Source organism: Ictidomys tridecemlineatus, chromosome 2 (assembly GCF_052094955.1).
Source record: "Ictidomys tridecemlineatus isolate mIctTri1 chromosome 2, mIctTri1.hap1, whole genome shotgun sequence".
In the NCBI taxonomy this organism is placed as follows: Eukaryota; Metazoa; Chordata; class Mammalia; order Rodentia; family Sciuridae; genus Ictidomys; species Ictidomys tridecemlineatus.
In genome coordinates, this window is record NC_135478.1 from 42704269 (window position 1) to 42732191 (window position 27923).

The 27923-nt window shown below is 41.4% G+C and overlaps 1 protein-coding gene and 1 long non-coding RNA gene across 6 annotated transcripts in view; one reads left to right on the forward strand and one right to left on the reverse strand.

Annotated features, from left to right (window-relative positions):
• Galnt15 (polypeptide N-acetylgalactosaminyltransferase 15) overlaps positions 1-27923 on the reverse strand; it is an 85388-nt gene that overhangs the window by 36074 nt on the left and 21391 nt on the right. For 2 of the 5 annotated variants that reach the window (XR_013434429.1, XM_078038321.1), the window contains exon 1: positions 5638-6924. Coding sequence is in view for 2 of the 5 variants with exons in the window: in XM_078038321.1 (XP_077894447.1) it covers positions 5638-6182 (545 nt within the window). In the remaining 3 variants the exon portion in view is untranslated. Of the gene's footprint in view, positions 1-5637; positions 6925-12741; positions 12937-14691; positions 14774-25513; positions 25730-27923 lie in introns of those variants that run through there. The other 3 variants (XM_078038322.1, XM_078038323.1, XM_005317246.5) reach the window with 3 other exon arrangements.
• On the forward strand, positions 4254-7281 carry LOC144375061 (uncharacterized). The gene is made up of 2 exons (XR_013434430.1): positions 4254-4687; positions 7059-7281. It is a non-coding gene; the product is annotated as an uncharacterized LOC144375061 (long non-coding RNA).

The window sequence follows — 27923 nt, forward strand, 5'->3', positions numbered from 1 at the left end:
ATGCTGCATGCCCAGCTCTCACCCTGGACTAACTAAATAAGAATCCCTAAAGTAGGATCTGAGTATCAGGACTTTTTAAGACTCTCCAGATAATTCCAGTGTGCCTCCAAGTTTGTGATGATTTAGCAACCCCCAGGGACAGAAAATAACTGCTTAGAGAAAGAATGGTGATGAGTCCACAGTTCAGCCTTTTCTCTGTCTCTCCAAATTTCTTCCCCAGCCTTTACTGAAGAATATAAAGGGAACCTTCTGCTTGGACTTTAATACTGGAGGGAGGGGGATCATCACATGTTTTATCATTTTTCTCTGCAATCCCATGCAAGGCCATCATTATCATTCCATTTTACAGTTGAAGAGACTGAGCCTCAGAGAGGCTGAGTGACATGTACAAGGTCAAACAGTAAGAGGCAGGACCAGGATGCAACTCCAGGGTCACTTTTCTATGAGAGTTTGAATTAGTCACACTCGTGGGTACATAAAACATGGGCTAAACCCAAGTTTAATGCAAGTTATAAGTTGGTGCAAACAGAATAAAACTGACTGCAATTAAGCTGATATTTATATTTCATGAAAATCTCCCAGGATCATGAGGAACACTATATTCCTCTCTGCCTCTCTTCTTTATTTCCTGATTCCAGTACCACCTGTCTGAAGGAACCTTCCTGAACTTAACTATCTCTCCACTCACTTTCGATACCAGTAGTTCCCTGATCTGTCTAGCATCCATCTTTAAAAATTCAGATTGCTGGTATCTGACTCAGAACTCTGGAAAGCCAGTAGGGACTGAAAGGCTATGTTTTTAATATGCATCCAGAAGAATCAGTTCATATTTTGGAAATCAGTGGTGTAGCCCATTGCTGTTATAAAGTGTTGTCTGTGGGAGCTAGCCTCTTGGGCTGCTGCCCTGACCTATGGAATCAGACTCTGCTTTTTCACAAGCTGCCCAGGTAATTGGCAGACCTGCTAAAGTTTGAGAAGCCCTACTCTGTGCCTCAGAGCAGTGGTTCTCAAAGTAATTTCAGATCAGCAGAAGCAGGATCAGGGAGCTTGTAGAAATGCCAGTGCTTGAGCCCCAACATAGACCTACTGAATGCAAAGCGGGCAGGGTGGAGGCCAGGAATCTATATATTAACAAGTCCTCTGGATGCTTGGATGCACACTCAAGTTGGAGAGCTGCTTCCCTGGATGTTGAGGTATGAAACACTTGCTCATGCGGAGCCTCTTGGATCCTAGGAATCCATTGCCCTACATGGGATCCAGGATGATCAAAGGACAACTTTGAAAACAGCCAGTGCTGCATAAGGCTAAGTGGCTAGACTTGTTCCTCCCCAACCCCTTGTTGACAGCAGCTTAGCAGGGCTGAGATAATCCTATGCCTCAGTTTGTGACTCCATCCTCGGCCCTTCTCTTTAGTTCATCTGTGTTTTCTGATTCAGTTGTATGCCCTCCCCGAGCATCCCTGTGAGTATGGGCTGTCTTGTGAAGAAGTTAGAGTGGATTTACACCACCCTTATGGATATCATGCTATAAGTTTCACTTCTTCCTCTTGCAGAGGATTTTCAAGGTCTCCCTTCACTGTGAGCAAAAGCTGAGTCTGTGTCTAGCTGGGACTCAGTATTTCATGGGATAAAGCTCCTCTGGTGCCCTGTGGTGAGACACAAGGTGGCCTCAAATCCTCAGGACCACCAAGGATGCTGGGCTAGCCTCCTCCTACATATCTCCCCAGGGACCTGTCTGCATTTCCCCCACTTCAAGATAGAAAAACTATAGAAATGTTTCCATCCCATGAGACTTGCCCAATCCCTGGCCTGGGAAGTGGCAGACTTAGAAAGTCTAGCATGGTGGTTGAGTTTGACTTTGGTGTCAGACACGCCTGGTGAGATGACTTGGGTCTCTCCACCTTTCAGTGCCTCAGTTTTTTTATTCACTAAATGAAACCTACTTCATGGGTTTGCTATGCAGATTAATAAATGAAAACCTCTTGGCAGAGTCTCTAGTACATGGTAAGTGCTCAATAAATATTCACTATAATTTTACCTCTTGCCTGAGGCAGTCTTTGGATGGCTTTTATATTGATTTTTTTTTCTTTTTTTGGTCTTTGCATTATTGTTAACTTTCTTTGAAAGTCCCCTATTCAAACTGAACTCCAGGGGTACTCAGAGAGAAGGCCTGGGTCCCAGCCAGGGGGCTGGACAAAGGCCAGGGCGGGTGTGGGGGTTCTTTTGAAAGAATTGAGGCCAGAGATGCGTGTCTGGATAAGGAGTTTGGATGGGCTTGCAAGAATCTCTGGGGCAGGCACCAAATACACTGCACAGGAGGCAGCGACTCCGAACCTGTTCTCTCCCCCAGCCCTGGTGGGAAAGCCGGAAAAGCGGTGGTACAGGGTCCGAATACAGTAGATGCTTAATGCATGGCTATTTCTTTCATATCTTGTATTTAGACCCCGTTTTAAGAGTCTAGGAGAGCGGTGGGAGGAGGAGAGCGCAGGAGAGAGGGTGGGCGTTGTTGCCTAGCTTCACAGGAACTGTCCTATCAATGAGTGTCGTGGTGTGACCTGCGGAATGGAAATAGAGGAGTCTGGGGGTGAGACCTGTCTGCACATAGCGGTGGAGGCCAGCAGAGGGCGATGCACACCTCCACACAGAGTGGTGGCTGTGGGAGGCCTGGCAAGCTGGGGTGGAGAGAACAACTGTCTTGCATAGCCTGGAGTTGAGGGGTTTCCCCACTGCCAGGGATTTTTCAATGCTCATATGGGGACAGTCCCAGGCAAACTAAAACCAGTCGGTTACTCTGGCTGAAAGAAGTAGCCTCCAAAGTGGTGCACACACATATGCACACATATACATGCTCACCCCAAACACACCTGGCACAAAATGTACCCACTTGTACCACATGCTTACACACCTACCTATCCCACACTCATGTGCATCATAGCACAGGCATAACATGTAGCATTGTTGATCTTTTTTGGGGGGTGGGGGTACCAGGGATTGAACTCAGGGACACTCCACCACTGAGCCACATTCCCATTTAGAAACAGGGTCTCACTGAGTTGCTAGGGCCTCACTTAGTTGCTGAGGTTGGCTTTGAATTTGCAATCCTCCTGCCTCAGCCTCCCGGGCCGCTGGGATTACAGGCATGCACCACCTTGCCGGCTTGCACAGCTCTTTTATAACACATGTGCAACACTCTCACACAATACAAATGTGCAACGCAGTCAAAACAAATACATTTGCACACATGTACCATATTCACATGCAAAACATTACATCACAATGTGTGCGTATGCACACAGGCACAATACATATGCTCATTACACCAAATGCATAACATGCACAATATACACATATTACATCCATGCAAAATATGCATACCTGTGCACAGTGCACAAGCCACAAAATTTACCCACTGTGTACTATGTACATACAGTACATTCATTTTCTTCAGGATGCATGAGTAATACACATACAAACTTGCACAAATACGTGTGTGTGTTACTCATGCATACCATCTCCCTGGGCACAAATCTGCATGTTATGCACACTTCCCAACTTGCCTCCTGGAGTTGGGGCAGGCTAAGCTGCAGTCAGCACTTACAAAATGCATTTATAACGTGTAACACATGCAATATACACACTCACCCAGTACACACACAAGCATGTCATACCCATGCAACATGGTCACAACATGATACACCTGCACACATACATCATATGCAAGACAAGCACCACATCAAACACACATGGACACAGTGCATGTATGTTATTACTATGGACACAAGCACATCCACAACATGCATGCACGTATGACAACACACCACACAGCTCTAATAAGTGCACATCGTGCCACATACATGACATACACCAAGCACACAGGAATCACACAATACACAATTCACATACACTACACACAACATACATGCATTTCTATTTAATATATACACAACACAATGTACATACAATATGCAGTACACCCACAAACACAAACACACACATGCATAGCATACATGCACACTCCTTTGATAGCCAAAGTCTCTTGTTTGAGATAATGTTTCTTATTTGCAAAATGAGGATATTCTTCCTGCTGTAGTCAATGGGAAAATGCATCAAAAAAATCGAAAACTGTTCCTTTATTCAGCAACCATTTCTTTACTGCATGCTGGGATATACAATACAAATTCAGTGCTAACCTCTCTGGGGCTCACAGCATGGCAGGGGAAGCAGACATTGAACAAATAAATACATCAATGACCATTTAGCTTCAGTTGTACTAAGTCCTAAACTCCAGGGTGCTGAGAGCACAAAACTGGAATGGGGTGGGAGCTTCCTGAAAAGTGCTTTATAAGCCAAGGCCTGTGGTCAGAGCAGCAGGGATGGGAAGACCCGAGTGAGGTGATGAGGCACTAGAGTACACAATTTAAGGAGGTGCTCACACCCAGGTGCTGACCCTGCATTTGCATGCCCCTGAGCCTGAGTGGCAGAGCAGCAAGCCTGAGAGGGACCAATCAGGGATCGGAGGAGCATATGCACTACTCCCAGCTGCTGCTCTACACATATCCTCTTGCTTCAAGGGGTTACAGGATATGTTTGCTTTCCAGGAAACCCTCTGAGCTCTGGGAAGAGCCATGACTTCTAGGGAAGTGCCTTTGATCACCCAAACGAACCAGCTGCATTGCTCCTGGAGGCTGGTAAGCAGTGCCCCACCCCCTTCCCCTTGGCCAGCCATAGTAAGGGAGGGCCAGGATGTAAAGCATGAGCCTACCATCTCCCTGGGCACAGATCTGCATGTCATGCACACTTCTCAGCTTGCCTCCCGGGGCTGGGACAGGTTAAGCTGCAGTCAGCACAGTAGTCTAGCTCTGAAGCACTGGAAGTAGTCCCTTGGTCTAGCACATTAAGGAGGGTGGCATAGAGTGGTGGTTTAGGCAGTCTGAAGCTTAAATGCCGAATTCAAGTTCCTGCTTTGGCATGTACTAGTTATGACTGTGGGAAAGCCACTTGGTCTCTCCATGCCTTATTTTTCATTCCTATAAAAATAGCAGGATGCTAATACTAGCACCCATCCTCCAGAGTGGTAAGGGACTTCATAGAACTTCATGAGTTAGAACATGGAAAGCTCTTAAATTAAAACCAGGCACATGGCAAGAGCCACATAAATGTTAAAAAGCAATTGTTATTCTGATCCAAAATAAAAGCAAACACTAACAATAAGCTTCATGTAAAAATGTATTGGAGTTGGAGCATTAGAACTGGACAGTGCATGGAGAACATCTGCTCTAACCTTCTTTGTGTGTTACACAGATAAAACTGTGTGACCTGAGGATCTAGAGACAGGCAAGAGCCTAGGGCAGGGAAGAGAATGAACAAGCAAGAACTCCTCACTTTCTGTTCTCCCGGGAGAGTGGCTCTCACCCGGAGGTCTTGTTAGATACAGATCACTGGACCCCACCTCCCGGGGTCTGAGATAGGATCTGAGAATCAGCATTTCTAACAAGTGCCTCATCAGCAAGGCAGATGCTGCCCCAGGGACCACACCTTGAGAAGCACTCCCCTAGCAACAGAGGAGGCTTAGCATCCTGCACTCTGCTGCCGCCTGATCCCACCACACCAGAGAAGGGAAAGAGAGGGCCTTACTTACAGCGGGTGCCGCACCTCGGGCAGGGCCCTGTGAAGAGGCAGGCGGGCACTGAGCGCCTCGTTGAGGCCATGCGAGTCCAGGCTGAGTGGGGTCATCTCCTTTTCTTCTGATACTTCCCCATCCTCCTCTTTGGCCCCCCAGTCCCCCTCTGGGGCTTCCTCATCTGGCCTCTTGCTCAGATGCTTGATGAGCCGGTAGCTGCCACCTCTCCTGACCTGGCTCTGATTCCTTCTGGCCCTGGGTGAAGCCACAGCCACTAGCAGCTGATCTTCCCGCAGTGAGATAAAGGGCGGCAGGCCCTCCAGGAGCTCGTACTCCTCACCCTCATCCTCAGCCTCCAGGACCCATTCCTGAGATTCCCCAAAGTCCAGGTGGTACCGGCTTTCAGGGGTGTGCTTGATGGCCTGGGCTGTGAGAGCCTGTTGCCCAGTGTGCAGGGGAGGATGCAACATGGCCACCATCATCAGGACGCATCCCAGCATCAGAAACAGCAGGAGGAACTGAAGTCTGCACGGTCCATGCCTGTACCGCTTCTTTAGGAGCATGTTGCTACAACTTGCCAGATGCAACAGGTCATGTTCAAGTTTGCTTTCTCATCCGGCTCCAGGTTCCTTCAAGCTTGCAGCAGGACCTGGTTGCTCATTCCACCTGGAAGTTTCTTTTGCCAGTCACTTAACCTGCTCCTTTTTTCCCATCTGACATTTGCCAACAGCATGTGTAAAACCTGCTTCCACTTATCAGAAAGTCCACAGGACTCCAGTTTCACCCCAGGTCCTCTGCGTGGCTTTCTTTAATTGCCTTCAGAGAGCCCACTCACAAGGACTTTAAACTGAGTTGCTTGCTCCCCTTTTACCCTGTTTTTCTCCTTGGGGAAAAAAAAATGAATCCATTCTGCTCAGGTGTTTAGTCCCATGTGTTTCTTTCCCCCTTTGCATGAATGGTCAGGCTGCTATGAGATGTCTGGGGTGAGCTGGTGGGTTCTCAGTGCAGCAGAGCTGACAGCCGTCCCTCTTTGGACGCTTCAAGTCAGGTCAGATCAACAGATGTAAAGCCGGCAGGCAGTGCCTGATTTCCTTTCACACATAGCTCTGCTCAGCGGAGAGCCCTCTGCCAGACACAGCCCAGAGCCAAGCGAGCGTCTCGCTCCTGGTCCTAATGCCCTCAATGTTCCCAGGCTTTGCACAACCCGAAGGCGTCACTGCTAGAACCAAATCAAAACAGGAATGTCCCAAGAGTTCCGATTTGAATCTCATTCATAGGAAGAATTCTTTCCCCACCCAAAGGAGTAGGAAAGAGTATTCCCTCCTGGTGCAGAAAGGCTGCACTTGTGACATAGAGGGGAGGAGTTGCCTGGATATTTGTGCCCTCAGCCTCCTACAGGTGATCTGCCAGGCTGGACTGGACTCTCCTTCCCTTCCCAGGAACCACGTACCCTGCTCTCCTGAAAACAAGAGGATGACAGCATGTAAGCCCCTCCTTTTCCCACAATAGCACTGTGCTCCAGCCACTGGGGAGGGCATGCTGGAGCAGGTGTGGCACGCTCCTTCAACTGCAAAACTCCCTTCAACTCACACCCAGCACCTACTGTGTGCCAAACTGTTCTGGGAACTGGGATTATAGCAATGAATAAAGCAGTCAAAACAGTGTGCGTCTCATGGAGCTTACATGCTAATAGTGGAGACAAAGAGATGATTAATTAAAATACACAGTGAGTCAGATGGTGACAAGGGCTATGGAGAAAACATTAAGCACAGATGGGGGTTGAAAATAACCTTGAATGGTAAGGAAAGGGTTCACGAGAGATTGAGCCTTTGTGTAGGGGAGAGGGTTATACAGCTACCTGGGGATGAGTGTGTTAGGCAGAGAATAACAAATGTGAAGTTTCTGAGGTGAGAGTGTGCCTGGCTTGAGGAACAGCGAAGGGCTGGAGCAGAGCAGGCAGGGTGGAGCATGATGGGAGATGGAGTGAGAGAGGTGAGGGTGGAGAATCTTGCAGGACATTCCTTGGAGAGCACCGAAGGTATCTCGGCTTTCCATCCAAGTGAGATGGGAGCCTTTGCAGAATTTGAGCTGAGTAGAGAAACAACCTGACTTGGGCTTTAACTGGAATCCCTCTGTATGCTAGGTTGAGAATCGGCCAGTGGGGAAGAAGGGCAGAAGCAGAAGACCAACTTCTCCCAGGTTCTGTCAAGACATTATTGACTTTGACCAAAGTGGCATCAGTGGAGGGTGGTGAGAAGTGGGCAGCTTGCAGATATATTTTAAGAAAGAATTGATAGGATTTGCTGATGAATTGATATGTGGTGTGAGAGAAAGAGGAGGCAAGGAAAGGTTCAAGTTTGGGTTCAGAGAAGTGGGAAGAACAGACTTGCCATCAACCAAGATGAGGAAGGTGAGGAGCAGGTGGAAGGGAGAAATCAGTGGCTCATGTAGGGACATGTGACACTGGAGATGTTTTAGAGACCCAAGAGGAGATAAAGTGTAGGCCGTGGGATATATGGCAGCTGATGTTCAGGGAGAGGTCTCTGCTCTGGCTGCGGAAGCACACAGGTGGTACTTGAAACCCGGAGACCTGAGCTCACTGAGGGTGTGATATTGATGAGAGACAGAATCCTGCACATACAGAGTTCTTGGGCTTCTGACTCCAAGAGGAAGGGTAACTGACCATCAATGGGAGCTGCATTCTTCTGGTGGCTCTAGGAGTGAAGTAGGCAAAGCTGACATAGGGGAATTCTTGCAATGAACTTGCTCATTGTTTCTTGTTTTGATTTTGATCTTAGAATGTGAGCTCAAAAAGTCCATTGGAAAAAAAAAAACCATGTTTCTTCCTTTTGACTCAGTTGCTTCTTCAGGTGTATGTGTGCGCGCACCTGCGTGAGAGCTCATATGTACATGTGTGCATGTGCTCACCCATGTATACGTGTGTATTTTCCCTACAGTCATTCATAAAGTCCGAGGTGAACTCGCAGGTTATATGTTGCTCTCTCAATAGCCCATCATAGTGCCCCAGTGGACAGCACTTAGGGATTAATGGTCGGACCTCATCTTTTAAATCCCAAATCAGAGTACATTGGGAAGGGGGATGGAGGTTGGAAGACTTTCAATTCCAAGAGGCAGGCACGCTGGAAGATGCAGAATTTCTGGGACATTTTGAGATTAATGAGATGGCAAATAAAACGGTTTCAGGGTCGGGGTCACATCCGTTGCCCAGTTGTGCCAGGGCAATGGAGTGGGTTGCAGAGAAGCCAAAGAAAGTGCCAGGAAATAGTGAGAGAGACATATGATTTATTGGGGACAAGCTTACAAGAGATCAGTGACGGTTCCAAGAAGAGTTCAATGGCAGTGGGCTGAAACAGATAGCACCTCCATCCCTGAAGGGGCTTCGCCAAGCACTGCCTACACTTCCTCACAGCATTTTGTCCAGTGGTGAGCAGCTGGGCGAGTATGACATGTATTCTTTCCATAGTGCTCTCAGTTCTGCATTGTCCCCACTCAGAGCAGGTTTTATACTTAGGGATTCAGAAGCAGTGACATCAGCATTAACTTGCTCAATTTGCTTACATGACCAGCACACCAAGGAGCAACCGTCCTGGCATACATGCAAGAAAGAAGCTTTCTACAGATAATGCTAACTTGCCCTAGTTCCCAGTGTTCATAAGAGGAAGCCAGTGTCCTTCAAGATAGTAGGTATCTGGATTTCTGGCCCAGGCTTGCTCTCATGCTTCCTTTAACTTGTCTAGGTTTGGGGGAACCATTCAGTAACATGGTATTCTATTGTCACCCCACTTTTTAGAAATGACACATGAGGAGGCTTTCAGAAAAGTCAGTGGACATTGTCACCATCCTCAGGGACAGAGCTTTCATCCACTCTTCTCTAGTGGTACTAACTTCAAACTCATCAGAACATCCCATTCCAGGGCCTTCACCCTGGCCATATTGTAGCTTGGTCTCTCTTGCACCAGAAATCCACCCACATGGCTCATTTCTTCCCTCTTATGTTTACAACAATGTCCTCTGATCAGTGAGGCCTCCTAGGACCCCCCTCCCTTTCTATATTGAAAACCCTTCTTTCTACATGTGGCATTCTCTATTCTTGTCCCCCGTTTGGGGGGAGAATCTGTGGCTCTTCTTAGCATCCAACAAGTTAAAACACTCAAGTCTCAATTGTCAGATTTTTTCATTCTACCAGCGTAATATGCAAGCTCTACAGGGGCAGGGATTTTGTTTGTTCACGGCTGTTGCCCCAGTATCTGAACCTGTGTCTGGCATAACCATTCAATAAGTATATTCATTTGTTGAATGAATATAAAGACAATGGTATGCTGTTGAGTCAAAGGAAGTCTGGGTGTTTTCCAAGACTCTGTAATGTAGACCAACTCTACAAAGATTCCATATAGCCCATAATCATGGGATGACATTTTAAGGACACGCTGAAGCAAATAAATGGACAGTCACCTAAAAAATGCTTGACCTGGGCTGGAATTGTGGCTCAGTGGTAGAGCGCTCACTTAGGATGGGCGGGACCTGGGTTCAATTCTCAGAACCACATAAAAAAAATAAATAAAGGCATTGTGTTGTGTTCATCTAGAAAAAAAGATTCATTCTCTCTCTCTCTCTCTCTCTCTCTCTCTCTCTCTCTCTCTCTCTCTCTCTCTCTCTCTCTCTTAAAAAAAAAAAAAAAGCTTGAACTGCTTCATGCCTGCTGGACGGCTCAGGGTTGAAACAGGCTGTCTTGGCATGAATGCCAGAAGGCCTACCATGCTGCCCTGGACTGGTGCCCCAGCAGGCTCCTGGAGAGGTTCACTCAAAGGGGCCCCTTGAGGGACCCATCAAAACTTCGTTATACAATGCTAAAGAAAGAAGTCCCCTAGCATAGGACCCAGACTCCTCCAACTCCCCCAAGTTTCTCAGAGTCACCTTGGATTAGAGGAGGCAGGTGACTTTCCTAATTGCAAGCTCCAGGGCATCCCCCACCACATATGCTCTGCCCCCTCTAAACTCCTGGCTCTCTGGGTTGTTACGTTGCTGCCTATACATCGCCTCCTGGCACCATCCTCCCTGTATCACCAGGACGCTGGCAAAGCATCCTTAGTCTGCAACCCTCTTACTTAGCTTCTCTCCTCTTCTAGCTGGAATTCTCCTCCCTTTGTCCTCCCAGAAACAATATCAAGCAAAGCATGGATCCCCAGAACACAGCACAAAAGTGTGTGATGAAAGTGTGATCCCTTTCATCTCACTTTCATATTCCTCCTGGTCTCAGAAATGGGACAACTCTGAGAGAATTCCCACTGTTATCTTCCTTCAGGGACTGTGCTGCCTGGGCTCTGTGGGACAGCAGGATCTAGGATGCAGTCCTGGGAAAGGGCTATACCCCTTTCCTCCATCACCTGAGTGTGAGGCTTAGAGCCTGCCCTCTCCTACTCCCTGCCTCACCTTTGTTCCTATTAAGAGATTAGTTGTGTCCTCTAAAAAACGATGTTGAAATCCCACCACCCTGGACCTGTGATTAAGACCTTCACAGGAAATAGGTCCCTATAGAAGACAAGGAAGGGATCCAAGCTCAAGTTCTTCTCTGGAGTCCTCAGGACATGTTCTGCTTGGGTGTGAGGGGGAGGAAAGGGAGTTTAGTGTTTTGTGTGTATAAACTTCAGGCCACAAACTTAGATGGTCAAGACCAGATAAATATTTTTGTTTTTTTTTTCTATCAGTGAACTTGTGAACCCATCTTTTCCTCAGTGGTGGGACCAACCTCTATTCACTTCTTCTCCCAGGGCAGGGTCACACGGGGCTCAGGCCCTGGGATGCAGCTCCAGGATGCCCTCACCATTGTCATCTATATATGTCAAAATCTTCTGGAAAGGTCCTGCTCGAGTATGGCCTCCAGACACTTCTCTGCAGAGGTCCTGCAACATCGACCTCCTCAAACACAAGGTCTTCTCAGCTCACAGGGTTTCTGTGACATGCCCCTGCCACTCTTCTTGGGGGACGCAGAGAACTTTGTGATCCACTAGGATCAAAGGCCTCTTTGCTTTCCCTTCAATCATTCCTCTCCTGGCCTATGGGATTTTAAATCTATATTGAACTTTCTTTTTTTTTTTTAATTCTCAAAAAGAATTAAAAGATTGTGGCAGCTCTATATCCCCTTAGCCTTGCTCTGAGTCACCTGCAGCTGCAGGTGGACTGTTAACCTTGCTTATAGATCACTTACCACCACAGGTGGCTGCATCTCTCTACCTGAGGGCTTCTCTAACATCTGGCATGCTGATTCACCTTTCATGCAGAGCAGGCCGAAAGTGTTAGGGACTTAACTCCAGGAGCAATTTCATTCATTAAGAAAAAGAAATTTGTGGCCTGCGGTTGTGGCTCAGTGGTAGATTGCTTGCTAGCACATGTGAGGCACTGGATTTGATCCTCAGCACCACGCAAAAATGAAATAAAGATGTTGTGTGTCCACCTACAACTAAAAAATAAATATTAAAAAAAGAAAAGGAAATTTGTGATAAATATCTCAGCAGATAAAACTGCATAGGTTTGGCGGAGCCATTCTAAGATAAAATCTACGAAATTCTTTGAGGAGTTCTTCATAGGACTGGACCCCCAATTGTTCACAAGGTAACCCTAATAAACATGCTCTTCAATATATCTTTTATTCATCATCTCCCTCCTCTGCCTTACTCTTACCTCCTCACTTTTGTTTTTTGGGTTCTCTTCCCAAATGAACTATCTGCATCCAGTTGTCAGATGGGGAAGGGGGTAGGGTGTATGGAAAAAAATATGAGAACAAAACATATCAGCACCTGGAAAATATTATCCCACTATTTGAGTTCCAGATGTCTTTGAAGGTCTGAGAGGTCCAGGGGAACCATGCAACTCTTTGCCTCATTTTCTCTCTAATTCTTAGAATAAAAGTCCACTGCTGGTGAATGAATGCAGAAGGCAGAGGGGTGCACTATCCTTTGTACTAAAACCTGCAGATGTACAATTTGTGTGTGTGCATCCACATGCCCATTGGTAGCACATATTTGAAACAGAACATAGATAATTACACTGACTAGAAGTGGAGTTAAAGGGATTGGAGATGGTGCTGGATTTTTGAGACTGTACCTGGGAAGGAAATTGCACAGGGCCAGAGTAGATTTTGAGTCTGTTTGTTACCAATATATTAGCTTTGCAGTAACCAAAATTATTCTTCTAGAAAAGCACTGTGAAGTCCTGCTGGCTATGTTTATTATTGGGTCGTCTCCATTCACGGTGCAAACAATCATTCACTATCCACCATGTACAGGTATGATGCTTGACCTGGGAAGCAAAAAGATGAACAAGATGTGGTCGGTGTGGTCCTCAAATATTTATAGCTACATAGTGTGCTGAGAGCAATCGTGGAGATGTGTACAAGCCAGTAATTGGGGAATTTTAAGAAAATAAATTAAAATGTAAAGATCTGACATTTCTCTAAGCCTGGAGATGAACAACAGAAGTCAATTACCTTTACACTCCTTCCTAGGCTGTAAGATCTTCGAAAGCTATGAAGGATCTTGTGTTCTCAGCATCTGCTCTTGCTGAGACTTCAAAAAGGCTCTTTGGTAATGTATTAATAATGAATTAAAGTCAAATTGATCCCACTTTGAGGCTGCCACCATCAAAGCTTTATACTCTGTTTTCTTAGACATAGATAGGGTTGAAAAGGAATTTACAGTGACTACAGTGACTTTGAGGGAGGAGGATAATCCTGCCATGGCTGAGGATGACTAGCTTTACAAGGATCTCCCACTGGGAATGTGATCCATGGAAGGTAGGTTTAGAAGGAAGAATTTTGTCTTCCTCAGCTTTTCTTTTTTTGGGGGGGAGAGTACTAGGGATTAAATTCAGGGGCACTTGACCACTGAGACACATCCCCAGCCATTTTTTTTTTTTTGGTATTTTATTTAGACACAGGGTCTCACTGAGTTGCTCAGTGCCTTGCTGTTGCTGAGGCTGGCTTTAAACTTGAGATCCTCCTGCCTCAGCCTCCCGAACTACTGGGAGTACAGGTGTGTGCCACTATGCCCAGTTTCCTCAGGTCTTTTAACCCTAGTGTTCTGACCATATAGAAAGTTCTTCTTATCAGCTGTATGGTAGATTTTTGTAATGCACATTCAGGAAAAAGGGTAAAGAGAGACTAAACTAGAGAGGCCTGGGGATGCAGGTAAATTATTGTGTTTGGGTGAGTTCTCAGGTTCTAGTGGTAGATAAAGCAGAGAATAAAGAGAAGGCAGAGAAGAAACAAGAAAAGGAAAAGGAGAAGCCCCTAGTGCAAGGGGTTGGTTTAGTCTACATTATAAAGAGGTAAGTGGAAGAAGGAAGAAGGAGAAAAGAAAAAAAAATGTCTTAAGGACTGGACATGAAAGAAAGATTTCAAATTTGGAGGGGGAGATGCTCTGAAGTAACCGCAGGGAAAAGATAGTAGGTTCAAAGAGGAAGGAATTTTAAGAGATGTCACTCTTTTCCACCCACAGACTGCAGAACACACATTTTTCTCAAGTACACATGGAACATTCTCCAGGCTAGACCATAAGCCAAATCGTTCAACAAGCCTCAACAAATTTAGAAGAAGTGCAATGATGTCATGTTCTCTGACCAAAATGGAATAAAATAGAAGTCAATGACAGAAAGAATTTTAGAAATTCATACATACATATATATGAATAAATATGTGTGTGTGTTGTGTCATGGTTATGGAATGTCCCCCAAAAGCTCATGTTTTAAAAGCATGGGCCCCAGTGCAGCAAGGTTGAGAGGTGGGGGCTTTCGGGCTCTGATCACATCAGTGGACTCATCAAATGGGTTGATCCATTGATAGCCGAATGGACCTACTTGGAGTAAGTAGGTCACTGGGAATGTGCTCTGGGAAGGGTTTATCTTGTCCCTGGACCCTCTTCTCTCTCCCTCTGCTTCCCAGCTGCCAAGACGCAAGCAGCTTTCCTCTACCACACCCTTCCGCCATGATGTTTCTGCCTTGGAGCCAGCCAACCATGAACGGAATCTTCTAGAACGATGAGCCAAAATAAATCTTACCTCCTCTAAGTTGTTCTTGTCAGGTATTTTGATCACAGTAATGAAAAGCTGACTAACACAGTAGGAATTAAGCAGCATACACCTAAAAAACAAGTGAGTCAAAGAAGAAGTCATATTGGAACTTAGAAAATACTTTGAAATAAATGATACAAAAACACAATATGCAGAAACTTATGAAATATAATTAGAGGAAAATTTATAGCTATAAGTACCTGTATTAAAAAAGAAGAGGAAGAAGGAGAAATATCCTCTCTCTTATTTATTTGATTTGTCATTAAAAAAATTTTATTGAAAAAAAAAGATTTTTAATCAATAATCTAACTTACTACTTCAAGACACTGGGATAGGGAAAATTTTTTAAAAAATGCTAAAGCAAATTTTAAAAAATTGCACATATAAATACTTATAGGTAAGTTTTTATAAAGCTGCTTCATTTTATTTAATGGCTGCATAATATTTCTTTGAATGGAGTAATTAATCAATGATTGATTTACCAGTCTTCTATTGATGCACATTTTGGTTGTTGCCAATTTTATGTTTATATACTAATATTTCCTTAAACATCCTTATACACACAAAATTGCACATATATGTGCATATTTTTGTGAATAATTCCTGAAAGCAGAATTTTGGGGTCAAATAACATGCACATTAGGAAATTTAGAGCCGCTGCAAACTGTGCTCCAAAGAGATTGCATTAATTTACACTTGCACTAATAAAATATGAGCATGCCTCTTTCCCTATAATCTTACCAGTAGAGAGTGTTATTAACCTTTTTGATCTCTGCCTGTCTAGTAAGTGAAAAATGGAATCTCAGCAACAAAAACTTTAAGATACCCAGTAATAAATCTCACCAAGTTTATGGAGAGTACTATACATTGAAGGAATAAAAGTAAACTTGTAGAGATTTAGCATTGCCTTGAATAGAAAGACTCAGTCTCACGAACATGTCAATTCTCCTCAGGTTCATCTAGTCATTCACTGTTGTTATATTTAAAATCCTAATTCCGCTTTCCGTAGATCTTGGCAAGCTATCCTGAAATTCATAAAGAAAAATAAATGGCCAAGAATAGAGATGATGATTATGAAGGAAAAGAAGGGAAATCCCTTTTACCAGATAGCCGGTGTGTTCGCTGCCTGTGTAATGAATTCCTGAGATAATGAACTTAGGGTTTATTTTGGCTCTTGGTTCAGAGCTTTCAATCTATGGTCAATCAGCACGGCTACCTGTGGTGAAGCAGCATATGATGGCAGGGAACACATAGAAAAATCCACCCACCTCCTGGCTAGGCATGAACAAAAGGAAGAGGAAAGGGCTGGGGACCTTTTTATCCCCTTCAAGGGCACACCCTCAGTGACTTAGGACCTTCCACCAGGTCTTACCTTTTAAAGTTTCCATTGCCTCCCATAGTGCCAAGCAAGGGACCGAGTCTTTAATACACAGACCATTTGGGGACATTTAAGATCTGAACTATATATAGCATCTGGATTCATAAAAACTTCGATACTTAAAGCAGTGTTGTATTGGCATATGTGGGAGAAACAAATCCATGAAAAAGAATCAAGGGTCTAGGTGCAGATTGATTTTAAAAGTTGAAAGTCTGCTAATACCAAATCAAAGACATGAGGGAAAGGGACAGCTCACTTGCTGTTGGTTGGAGAGTAAAATGGTGCCCTTTGATGAATATTTTGGCCCTGTACAGCAATGTGGAAGATGCAAATGCTCTACAACCAGCCTTTCCATCTCCAGGAAAAGTTTTTGTACATGTTCTCAAGGAGACATGTAAGATGTTTACCAAAGCACTTTCATGGCAAAAAACGGGAAATAACCTAACAGCCCTCATGACATCCTGTAACATGTTCTATTCAAGTAGAATGAATGAAATTAACTCACATGAATACAAATAAATTTCTAAAACATAATAAATTTCTAAATTGTAACATTTTAAAATAATTAAAATATTACTCCATATTAAGCATGTGGGATAATACATAAAAACCTTTACAAATTCCCTCGGGAAATTATCACTTCTGTTAGTGGAGGAAAAGAAAGGACTAGAATGGGGAAAGTAGCTTTAACTGTATCTGAAAGTTCAAAATATTAAAACAAAATATTGATGCAAATATGAAAAAAATAAACTTTTAAAAACTTGGAATGTAAATTCATGGGTGTCCATTATTTTCAGTAAGTTTAAGATATTTCATAATTTAAAGAGACTTTATGCAATCTTACTGAGGTTTTTTTTCAGTTTCATTTTATTTTATTTTTTATTTTATTTATTTTTTTACATGAGCTCTCTTATTATTTTTTTGCATTAAAATTCTTAATACACCTTTATATCACAATTTATCATATCTCTGTATATAAGATATGTTGAAACCAAATTTATGTTCACTTCAATAGGACCCCAGCATTTATTCAGGGTATATCTAGTATTATCTGGGAAGAGGCTGTGATGGTTTGAATGTTTATCTCCTCCAAACCTCATGTTGACATTTAATTGCCATTGTGATCGTACTGAGAGGTGGGATTTTAAAGAAGTGTTTAGCCATGAAGATTCTGCTCTCATGAATTGGTAATGTCATTACTTTGGGGTTGGGTTCATATTGCTGGAGTGGGGCCATTGTGTGGGAATAGGCTCCCCTCATCTCTCCATCGTTCCCCAATATGATGTCATATACCATGTTTTGACATATCAAGAAGGCCTTGCCAGAACCTTGACATTGGACTTCCCACCCTCCAGAACTGTGAGCCAATATATTTCTGGTGATGTTTTTCTGTTATAACACCTGTTTATTTTATTCTGTTATAGCACCAAAAACTGACCAAGACAGGAGTTCAGAGAAGTCTGATGAGAAAGACAAGCCCATTCATTGTTTTACACCTTACTATCCAATAGAAATAAGAGGTATTGGGCTGGGGATATAGTTCAGTTGGTAGAGTGCTTGCCTTGCATGCACAAGGCTCTGGGTTCAATCCCCAGCACCACATTAAAAAGAAATAAGAAGTACTAAAAATTTTAAATGTGATATTTAGGACATTTTTTTCCATCTTTATGTTGTTATTCTATTTTAAGAGTGCCAAGTCTTACCTGGCATGGTGGGGTGTGCCTGCTATCCCAGCAATTCTGGAGGCTGAGCAAGAAGATCATAAGTTTGAAGCCAGCCTCAGCAAGACATTGTCTCAAAATAAAATTTAAGAGGATGGGGATTTAGCTCAATGGTAAAGCACCTCTGGGTCAAATTCCCAGTGTCTGTGTCTCTCTGTGTCTCTGTCTCTGTCTCTCTCTCTCAGACAGACAGACACACACACACACACACACACACACACACACACACACACACACACTGCTAAGTCTTAAAGCCAAAAGGGCCTGTGTTACCAGAGGGTAAAAATGGAGGAAAGAACTGGGAAAACAGGAAAACCCATAGCCATTCCTTCTCACTTTCTGGGAAGAAAATCCCTTAAAAGTGCATGAACTCTAAAATACTTGAACTCATAGTAGATTGGTGGTTGCTAGGACTGAGGGTTGAAGAAATGGGGAGATGTTGGTCAAAGGGAGCAAACTTTCTTTATTAGATGAATTGTTCTAATGTATAGTATGGTGCTATGGTTAATAATACTGCCTTGTTTACTTGAAATTGTATGAGAGAACAGATATCAAGAGTCCTTACTCTACCACCACACACTGTGGGTGGTAATGCATGTGTTTAATTTGGGGTTCTTATTACACAATGCAGAAGTACTTCAAATCACACATTGTAATCTTGAGTATATATACAAGTTCATTTGTCAATTAATTTTTTAAAATGTTGTTTATAGAAGCAGTAATCCACTGAATCTCTAAGGACTGAAAGAAGAAACTCAGGGAGAGCTGGAAGCCATATATGCACTGTATCTAGGCAACTAGGCCCCTAATCCAACTTCCCTTCTGGAACTTCCCAAGGGTAATGAGCACCTGTATATCAACAAGACTCAGGCACAGACCAGAATGGCTTGTCTCCCGAAGCCATTCTGGTATTGCTTCTGACTTATTTTACATTTTCCTCTCTGAATTTCATTTTGGATAGTTTCTATTGTGGTCTTGATCTCAAGTCATCTTTTCTTCTGTAATATATAATCTGTTATTAATTCCATCCAGTGAATTTTTCATCTCAGACTTTCTTATTTTTCTCTATGAACCTCATTTGGATTTTTAAAAAATAAATCCAATGTTTCTACATAACTGTCTTTCCCCATTTTTTCAAACATATGAAATGTGGTTGTAAAAATAATTTCTGTGTCTTTGTTTACCAATTCTATTCCTTATGTCCTCTTGGTTTTTTTTTTCCATTAATTCTTCTCTTTGTTGTATGTCACATTTTCTTGATTCTTTGTATGTCTGATAATTTTTTAAATAAATTCATTTATTTTAATTAGGTATATATGACATCAGAATGCATTTTGATTCATTGTACACAATTGCAGCACAACTTTTCATTTCTCTGATTGTACATGATGTAGTGTCACACCATATGTGCAGGCATACATGTGCCAAGGGTAATAATGTCCATCTCATTCCACCATCTTTCCTGCCTCATACCCTTCCCCTTCCCTCCCTCCCCTTTGCCCAATCAAATTTCCTCCATTTTTCCCATGCATTCCTTCCCCGTTATGGATCAGCATCCACTTATCAGAGAGAACATTCAGCCTTTGATTTTGGGGATTGGCTTACTTCGCTTAGCATGATATTCTCCAGCTCCATCCATTTACCTACAAATGCCATAATTTTATTCTCTTTTAATGTTAATATGCTATTTTATATATATACCAGCAATGTATGAGTGTGCCTTTTCCCTCACATCCTCACCAACATTTACTGTTCTCTATATTCTTGATAACTGCCATTCTGACTGGCATGAAATGAAATCTTAGAGTAGTTTTGATTTGTATTTCTCTAATTACTAGAGATATTGAACATTTTTTCATGTATTTGTTGATCAATTGTATATCTTCTTCTTAGAAGTGTCTGTTCAGCTCCTTAGCCCATTTATTGATTGGATTGTTTGTCTTTTTGGTGTTAAATTTTTTAAGTTCTTTTTTTAAAAAAATATATATATATATAATTTTTTTAGTTGTAGGTGGACAAAATATCTCCATTTCATTTTTATGTTGTGCTGAGGATTGAACCCAAGGCCTCACGTGTGCTAAAAAACCGTGCTACCACTGAGCCACAACCCCAGCCCATTTTTTGAGTTCTTTTTATATCCTGGAGTTTAGTGCTGTATCTGATGTGCATGTAGTAAAAATTTGCTCCCAAAATGTAGGCTATCTCTTCACCTCATTGATTGTTTCTTTTGCTGAGAAGAAGCTTTTTAGTTTGAGTCCATCCCATTTATTGATTCTTGATTTTATTTCTTGTGCTATAGGAGTCTTACTTAGGAAGTCAGGGCCTAATCCGACGTGATCAAGAGTCTCTGATCTAATTCCTAGGTCTTTGATTCATTTTGAGTTGAGTTTTGTGGATGGTGAGAGATAAGGGTTTAGTTTCATTTTCTGCATATGGATTTCCAGTTCTTCATTTGTTGAAGAGGTATATTTCCTCCAATGTATGTTTTTGGCTCCTTTGTCTAGAATGAGATAACGGTATTTCTGTGTCCTCTATTCTGTACCATGGTCTACATGTCTATTTTGGTGCCAATACCATGCCATTTTTGTTACTATAGCTTTGTGGTACAGATTAAGATCTGTATAATGATTCCTCCTGCTTTACTCTTCTTGACAAGGATTGCTTTGGCTATTCTGTGCCTCTTCAATTTTTCCAAATGAATTTTGTGATTGCTTTTTCTATTTCTATAAGGAATGATGTTGGGATTTTAATTGGAATTACATTGAATCTGTATAGCGCTTTGGGTAGTATGGCCATTTTGACAATATTAAATTTGCCTATCCAAGAGCATGGGAGATCTTTCCATCTTCTAAGGTCTTCTTCAATTTCTTTCTTTAGTGTTCTGTAGATTTCATGGTAGAGGTCTTTTACCTTTATATAAGGTTGATTCTCAAGGGTTTTGTTTTGTTTTGTTTTGTTTTTTAGGCTATTGTGCATGAGGTAGTTTTCCTAATTTCTCTTTCAGAGGATTCATCAGTGATGTATAGAAATGCATTTGATTTATGGGTATTAATTTTATATCCTGCTACTTTGATGAATTCATTTATTAATTCTAGAAGTTTTCTGGTGGAGTTTTTTTTTTTTTTTGGATCCTCTAAGTATAGAATCATGTCATCAGCAAATATTTGTGTCTGTCCCTTTAATTTCTTTGATCTGTCTAACTGATCTGGCTAGAGATTCAAGGACTATGTTGAACAGAAGTGGTAAAAGAGAGCATCCCTGTTCCCTAGAGGGAACGCTTGAAATTTTTCTCCATTTAGAATTATGTTGGCCTTGGGTTTAGTAGAGATAACTTTTACAATGTTGAAGTATTTCCTTCTATCCCTAGTTTTTCTAGTGTTTTGAACATGAAAGGGTAGTGTATTTTGTCAAGTGCTTTCTCTACATCAATTGATATATGATTCTTATCTTTGAGTCTATTGATGTGATGAATTATATTTATTGATTTCTGTATGTTGAGCCAAACTTGCATCCCTGGAAAGAACCCCACTCGATCATGGTGCACTATTTCTTAATTATGTTTTAGTATGTGATTTGCCAGAATTTCATTGAGAATTTTTGCATCTATCTTCATCAGAGATATTGGTCTACAATTTTCTTTCCTTAATGTGTCTCTGCCTGGTTTTGGTATCAGGATGATACTAGCTTCATAGAATGAATCAGTAAGGGTTCCCTCCTTTTCTATTTCATGAACTAATTTGAGGAGTATTGATATTAATTCTTCTTTTTAGGTCTTGTAGAACTTAGCTGTGAATCCATCTGGTCCTGGGCTTTTCTTGGTTTGATGGAGTCTTCTAGTTCCTTGCTTGAAATTAATCTGTTTAAGTCGTCTTGACTCAGGTTGGTTGACCATATGCCTCTAGAAATTCATCAGAGTCTTTGAGGTTTTCTATTTTGCTGGAGTGTAAATTTTCAAAATATTTGCTAATTATTTTCACTATTTCAGTACTGTCTGTTGCGATATTTTCTTTTTCATCATGAGTTTTACTAATTTCAGTTTCTCTCTCCTTTTCATTAGGGTGGCTAAGAGTTTGCCAATTTTATTTATTTTTTCAAAGAACCAGCTTTTTGTTGTGTCAAGTTTTTGAATTGTTTCTTTTGTTTCAATTTCATTGATTTCTGTCCTGATTTTAATTATTTCCTGTCTTCTACTACTTTTAATGTTGGTTTGTTCCTCTTTTTCTAGGGCTTTGAGCTATAATGTCAGGTCATTAATTTGTTGACTTTTTCATCTTTTAATGAATGAACTCCATGCAATGAATTTTCCTCTTAGCACTGCCTGCATACTGTTCCATAGATTTTAATAAGTTGTATTGGAATTCTCATTTACTCCAAGAATTTTTTTTGTCTCTTCCCTGATGTCTTCTGTTATACATGCATCATTCAATAGCATATTGTTTAGTATCCAGGTGTTGGAGAAGCTTCTATGTTTTATTTTATTATTGATTTCTAATTTCATTCCATTATGGTCAGATAGAATGCAGGGTAGTATCTTTATTTTTTGTATTTGTGAAGACTTGCTTTGTGGCATAACATATGGTCTATTTTGGAGAAGGATCCATGTGCTGATGAGAATAAAGTGTATTCGCTCATTGCTAGATGGAATATCCTACATATGTCTGTTAAGTCTAATTTATTAATTGTATTATTGAGTTCTATAGTTTCTTTGTTTAGTTTTTGTTTGGAAAAAAAAAAACTAAACAAAACTACCCAGTGGTGAGAGAGGTGTATTAAAGTCACCCAGTATTATTGTGTTGTAGTTTATTCTTGTAATTGACAAGGGTTTGTTTGATATACATAGATGCCCCATTGCTTGGGGCATAGATATATATGGTTGTTATGTCTTTTTGATGTATGAATCCCTTCAGCAGTATGAAATGTCCTTTTTTATCTCTTTTCACTAGCTTTGGTATGAAGTCCACTTTATCTGATAGGCAGATGGAAACCCCTGCTTGTTTATGTGGTCCATGTGAGTGGTACATTTTTTTCCCATCCTTTCACCTTCAGTCTGTGGATGTCTTTTCCTATGAGATGAGTCTCTGAAGGAAGCATATTGTTGGGTCTTTTTATTTAAAATCCAATCTGTCAATCTATATCTTTTAATTGATGAATTTAGACCATTTACATTTAGGGTAATTATTGAAATATGATTTGTATTCCAAGTCATTTTGGTTTTTAACTTGACTTGGTTTCTCCTTTGATAGACCTTTTCTTTAGTATAGTTCCTCCCTTTGCTGATTTTCATTGCTGTTTTTCATTTTCTCCTCATGGAATATTTTGCTGAGAATACTCTGTAGTGCAGGCTCTCTCGCTGCAAATTCTTTTAACTTTTGTTTATCATGAAAGGTTTTTATTTCATCATAAAATCTGAAGCTTAGATTTGCTGGATATAAAATTCTTGGTTGGTAATCCCTGGATGGTGGAATGTGATAGACATCATTATCCAAAGTACATGTATGATGACACAAATTGGTGTCAACATACTTTATATACAATGAGAGATATGAAAAATTGTACTGTATATGTGTAATAAGAATTGTAATGCATTCTGCTGTCATTTATATTTTTTAAAAAATCAATAATAATAAATAAATAAATAAATAAAATTCTTGGTTGGCATCCATTTTATTTCAGAGCTTGGTATATGTTGTTCCAGGATCTCCTGGGTTTGAGGGTCTGAGTTGGAAAATCTACTGAGATCAAAATTGGTCTCCCCTTATATGTGATCTGATTCCTCTCTTTTATGACCTTTAAGATTCTATCCTTATTCTGTATGCTAGGCATTTTCATTATAATGTGCCTTGGTGTAGATAGGTTGTAGTTTTGTACATTTGGTGTCCTGTAAGTCACTTGTATTTGATTTTCCAACTCATTCTTCATGTTTAGGAAATTTTCTGATATTATTTCACTGAAGAGATTGTGCATTTCTTTGGTTTAATCTCTGTGCCTTCCTCTATCCCAATAAATCTTGGATTTGGTCTTTTGATGCTAGCCCATAATTTTTGGATGTTCTATTCATGGTTTCTTACCATGGTCAACTTTATTTTCAAGATTGTATATTTTGTCTTTATTATCTGATGTCCTATCTTCCAAGTGATTTAGTCTGTTGAGATGCTTTCTATTGAGTTTTATTTCATTTATTGTTTCCTTCACTTCAAGGATTTCTGATTGGTTTTCTTTCAGAATCTCTTTCTTGAAGTAATCCCTTACTACCTGTATTTGCTCCCTTATTGGAATGATCAATTTTTTTGCCTGTATTTGCTCATTTAGGTTCTTCTTTAATTCAGAGATCATTTTTATTATGTACATTTGGAACTCCTTCTCTGACATTTCATCAACTGCACTGTCTATGGATTCTATTATTATAGTATCTTGGTATGTTTGGGATACATTCTTCCCTTGTTTTTTCTTGTTTTCTATGTGTCTCCCTTTCTTGCAGTGCAGGTCTGAGGCATTAGTTTCTACCCAATAACTTTGGAGTGTCTCTGCAGATTACCTGTAGTTCACCTTGGTGTTGGGCTTCTAGTCCCCAGTCTGTGTTCCATGATAAATATTACTGCAACTAAAGGTGGTGGTGGCAATAGCAAAGGTAGCTCAAGATAGCAGTGGGGGTGTCCCAAAATGGTTGTAACCACTTTCAAAGATGGGGATGAAAGGGTGGATTGCCTGTTTGGAGATATAGCTGTGACCTATCTGTTGTCCCAAGGTGGAGGCTACTGCCTGGAGAGGGCTATGGTGATGGCTGCAGTGGTCCAAGATGGAGGTGGGCTAATCCTGGGCTCAGGCATGGGTCTGCTGGTTGGTGGGGTGGTCCTGGGCTGTCTGATAATTTTTAAATTGATGCCAGACATTGTAAATTTTACCTTGTTGAGTTTTGGATATTTCCATTTTCCTATCAAGATTGTTGAGACTTTTTTCTAGAATATAGTTAACTTACTTGGATACAGCTTGATTTTATTTTTTAGAAGTCTTAATTTAAGCCAGTTTTTTTCTTTGCTATGGAGACAAGACCTTTCTGCATAGTCTGATACCCTGTGAATTACAGCATTTCCCACTCTGGCTGGCAAGAACACTTAACTACTCCCACTCTGTATGTGCTGAGGTTGTTCCCTCTGCTCCTTCCAAATGGGTCTTTTCCCAGTATATGCATTGGGTTGCTTCTTTACATGCATGTCTGATCAAAATTCATATGAAAACTCTGCAAATCTCTGGAACTCTCCCTGCGTAGAGCCCACTGTTCTCCAGCACACTGTCCTGCAAATGCTAACCACCCTAGACATCCAGCTCTGTCTCCTTAACTCAAGGGACCATCAAGTTCTATCTGGGGCCCTCCTTCCTGCACTGCAGCCTGGTTCTCCTCTCCAGCAATACACCGAGGAAATCATAGGACTCACTTCATCTGTTTCCCCTCTCTCCCTGCTCTTACTGGCTAATGCCTGAAAACCATTACATTCTATTTCTTACCATTTTTTTTAGTTGCCCCTAAGTGACTTGAAAAGGAAAGCACTTCTAATGATGTTGTCTTCATCTTGAAGTGGACCCTGGGGTAGAGCTGATTCTTATCATTCATGGATTTCATATTTTGCAAATTTTCCCACTCGCTATTTAAATATTCATAGCATTTTCATAGGCATATAAGGACACGTGCAGAGCAGCAAAAGATTTGAGATACCTGATGCACATGTTCCCAGTTGAGGTCAAGCAATGTGATTCTTCAGGCTTCTTGTTTCAGTTCTCATTCTGGGAAGATTATCCTCTTCATGTTCTATGTAGTGCCATGCTTTTTGCATTCTTGCATTTCTTTTTGATGATTTACTGTTTAAAATAGCCCCAAGTGTAGTACTAAAGTGCTGTCTGGCATTCCTGAGCACAAGAAGTCTGTGATGAACTTTATAGAAAAAACACAGGCATGAGTTATAATGCTATTGTCCATTTAGAGCTCATTAATGAGCACTGAATTTAAAATGTATTGAATTGAATATATATTGCTCAACAATATATATTAAATTAGGTATCTTAAAACATTAGCATGCATAAAACAAGGCTATGTATTGATTAGTTGACAAAGATGATCTCAATGGAAGCTCACAGGAACATAACGCTCTATAACCCCTAGGAACAGTATTTTCTAGTTCAGTGTCCATGCAATTTTATAGAGTATAACTACCACAAATTCTTGTTATTGTACAACAAACTGTATAAGTAGTTTATTCCATGGTGAAAAAAACACTGGTAGAGGAACAGAGAAGAGACACAAAGAAGGTCAGATGACCTTTCAAGGACCCTTAATCAAGTCAGCTACCACTGTGGGTAACTAGAGCGCAATATCATTGGGGCACTCGGGGACTCAGGGTACAATATGAGCCTTGGAGCTATTCTTACCAAGGGGGAGGAAGCTAGAGTTTTTACACATCAGCTCTCATCAGCTGAGGACTAACTGAAAGAGGCATGTTCAACCTACTGGGAAGCAGACAGAGAGAAACTGACTGCCAAAGAAAGTTTTCAGGCTGGTAGTGTGAAGGCCAGCTTGGGTTTCTACTACAATGGGAAAGGATATGAGCAGGATGCCAGATGGCGTTGGCTACAGATGGGAAAAGGAGGACTTGTAAACTTGGACACTTCCAGAAGCCAGACAGGTAACATAAGCAAGGGAAGCAGGCAGGATGTGGCTGCATGAACTGGAGAGCTCCTATCTTGCTTAACGGGAACAGCTGTTAGTCAGCTGCAGCCAACTTTTGCCATGCAGAGAAAAGGTCTAGACTTGCCAAATATTCTGAATTTTTAAAAAAATGAGAAATTTAGATTTTTTTTTAAAATGTGAAATACCCAATTTGTAAAAGTTGGCAACAAATTTAAAAAATTTTAAAAACACTGTTGAGGCCAAACAAAACATATTGGCAGCCCAACTTCAGCCCATGGGCTGCCAATTTGCAACCTCTCTGATAGGAGATGTGCAAAACCCCACCTGTTGGGTATAAGCCCAGAGAAAATGTATCTTTTTCTTATGTGCACATGAAGGCATTCTGGGGATGCCAGTAGAGGCCCCAGATGTTGGCTCTGAAATCCATATGATAGGGCACCTTTATCTGTGTAGTGACCTTTCCTCATTCTCCTGCCTCAAGATTTTTGAGACATCCAAGGATCTTCACTCTTTGTGGCTAATGGAGTCCTCCAGTGATTTCTTATTACTGTTTTTGCATTTTCCCTCTTGTGAGAAATTAGCTGAGCCTATTGGGCTGTCCATCTGGCTCTGCTAGTCTGCACAGTCAGCTAGCCCACTTCCATTGCTGAGAACAGGGCTGCCAACCCCGCCTTCGTCCTGCACGTAGAACAGAGATCATCAGAAAGAGTTCGCAAGACAAGTGGCAGTGTTTGCAGAAGCAGAGTCTGGGGAATTGGCCACCATCTGGAATTTTCTACAACACACTGGGAGGAAGACACCTAATGACTAGGCTTCCAGAAGGTAGCAGAGTCAGGGGTTAGGGTTCAACCAGAGAAACAGAACCACTGATAGACAGATAGACAATCGACAGATATGCAAATATATAACATATATTTACATATATATAATATATAATGTACTTGCATATATATGTATTATATATAAATAACACACATACATATATACAAACATATATACATATAGTTATACACACATATATTCATGCATCCACTTATCATCAAAAAGGATACATTCTGAGAGACATGTCATTAAATAGTTTCTTGTTTGTGCAAACATCACAGAGCAATGTTACATAAACTAAGCCTGTGACAATGTCACTAAGTGATAAAATCTTAATGTAACACTATCGTATATGCCATCTATGGTTGACTAAAATGTCTATATGGCACATGACTGTATGTGTGTATATATAAATATATATATACATGTATATATATATTTGTTATTGTCACAAAGATATGGCCTCACATGGGAGTTGGTTAAATAGTCTCTGTAGGTTATTATCTTTACATGTGATGCTAGAGCTTGATGTCCACGGTGTGTGGGAGGCCAGTTGGGAAGGAAAGATGGGTGCAAAGTTGCGGGGGAACAAAAGCAAACTAGAACTCATAAGTACAAG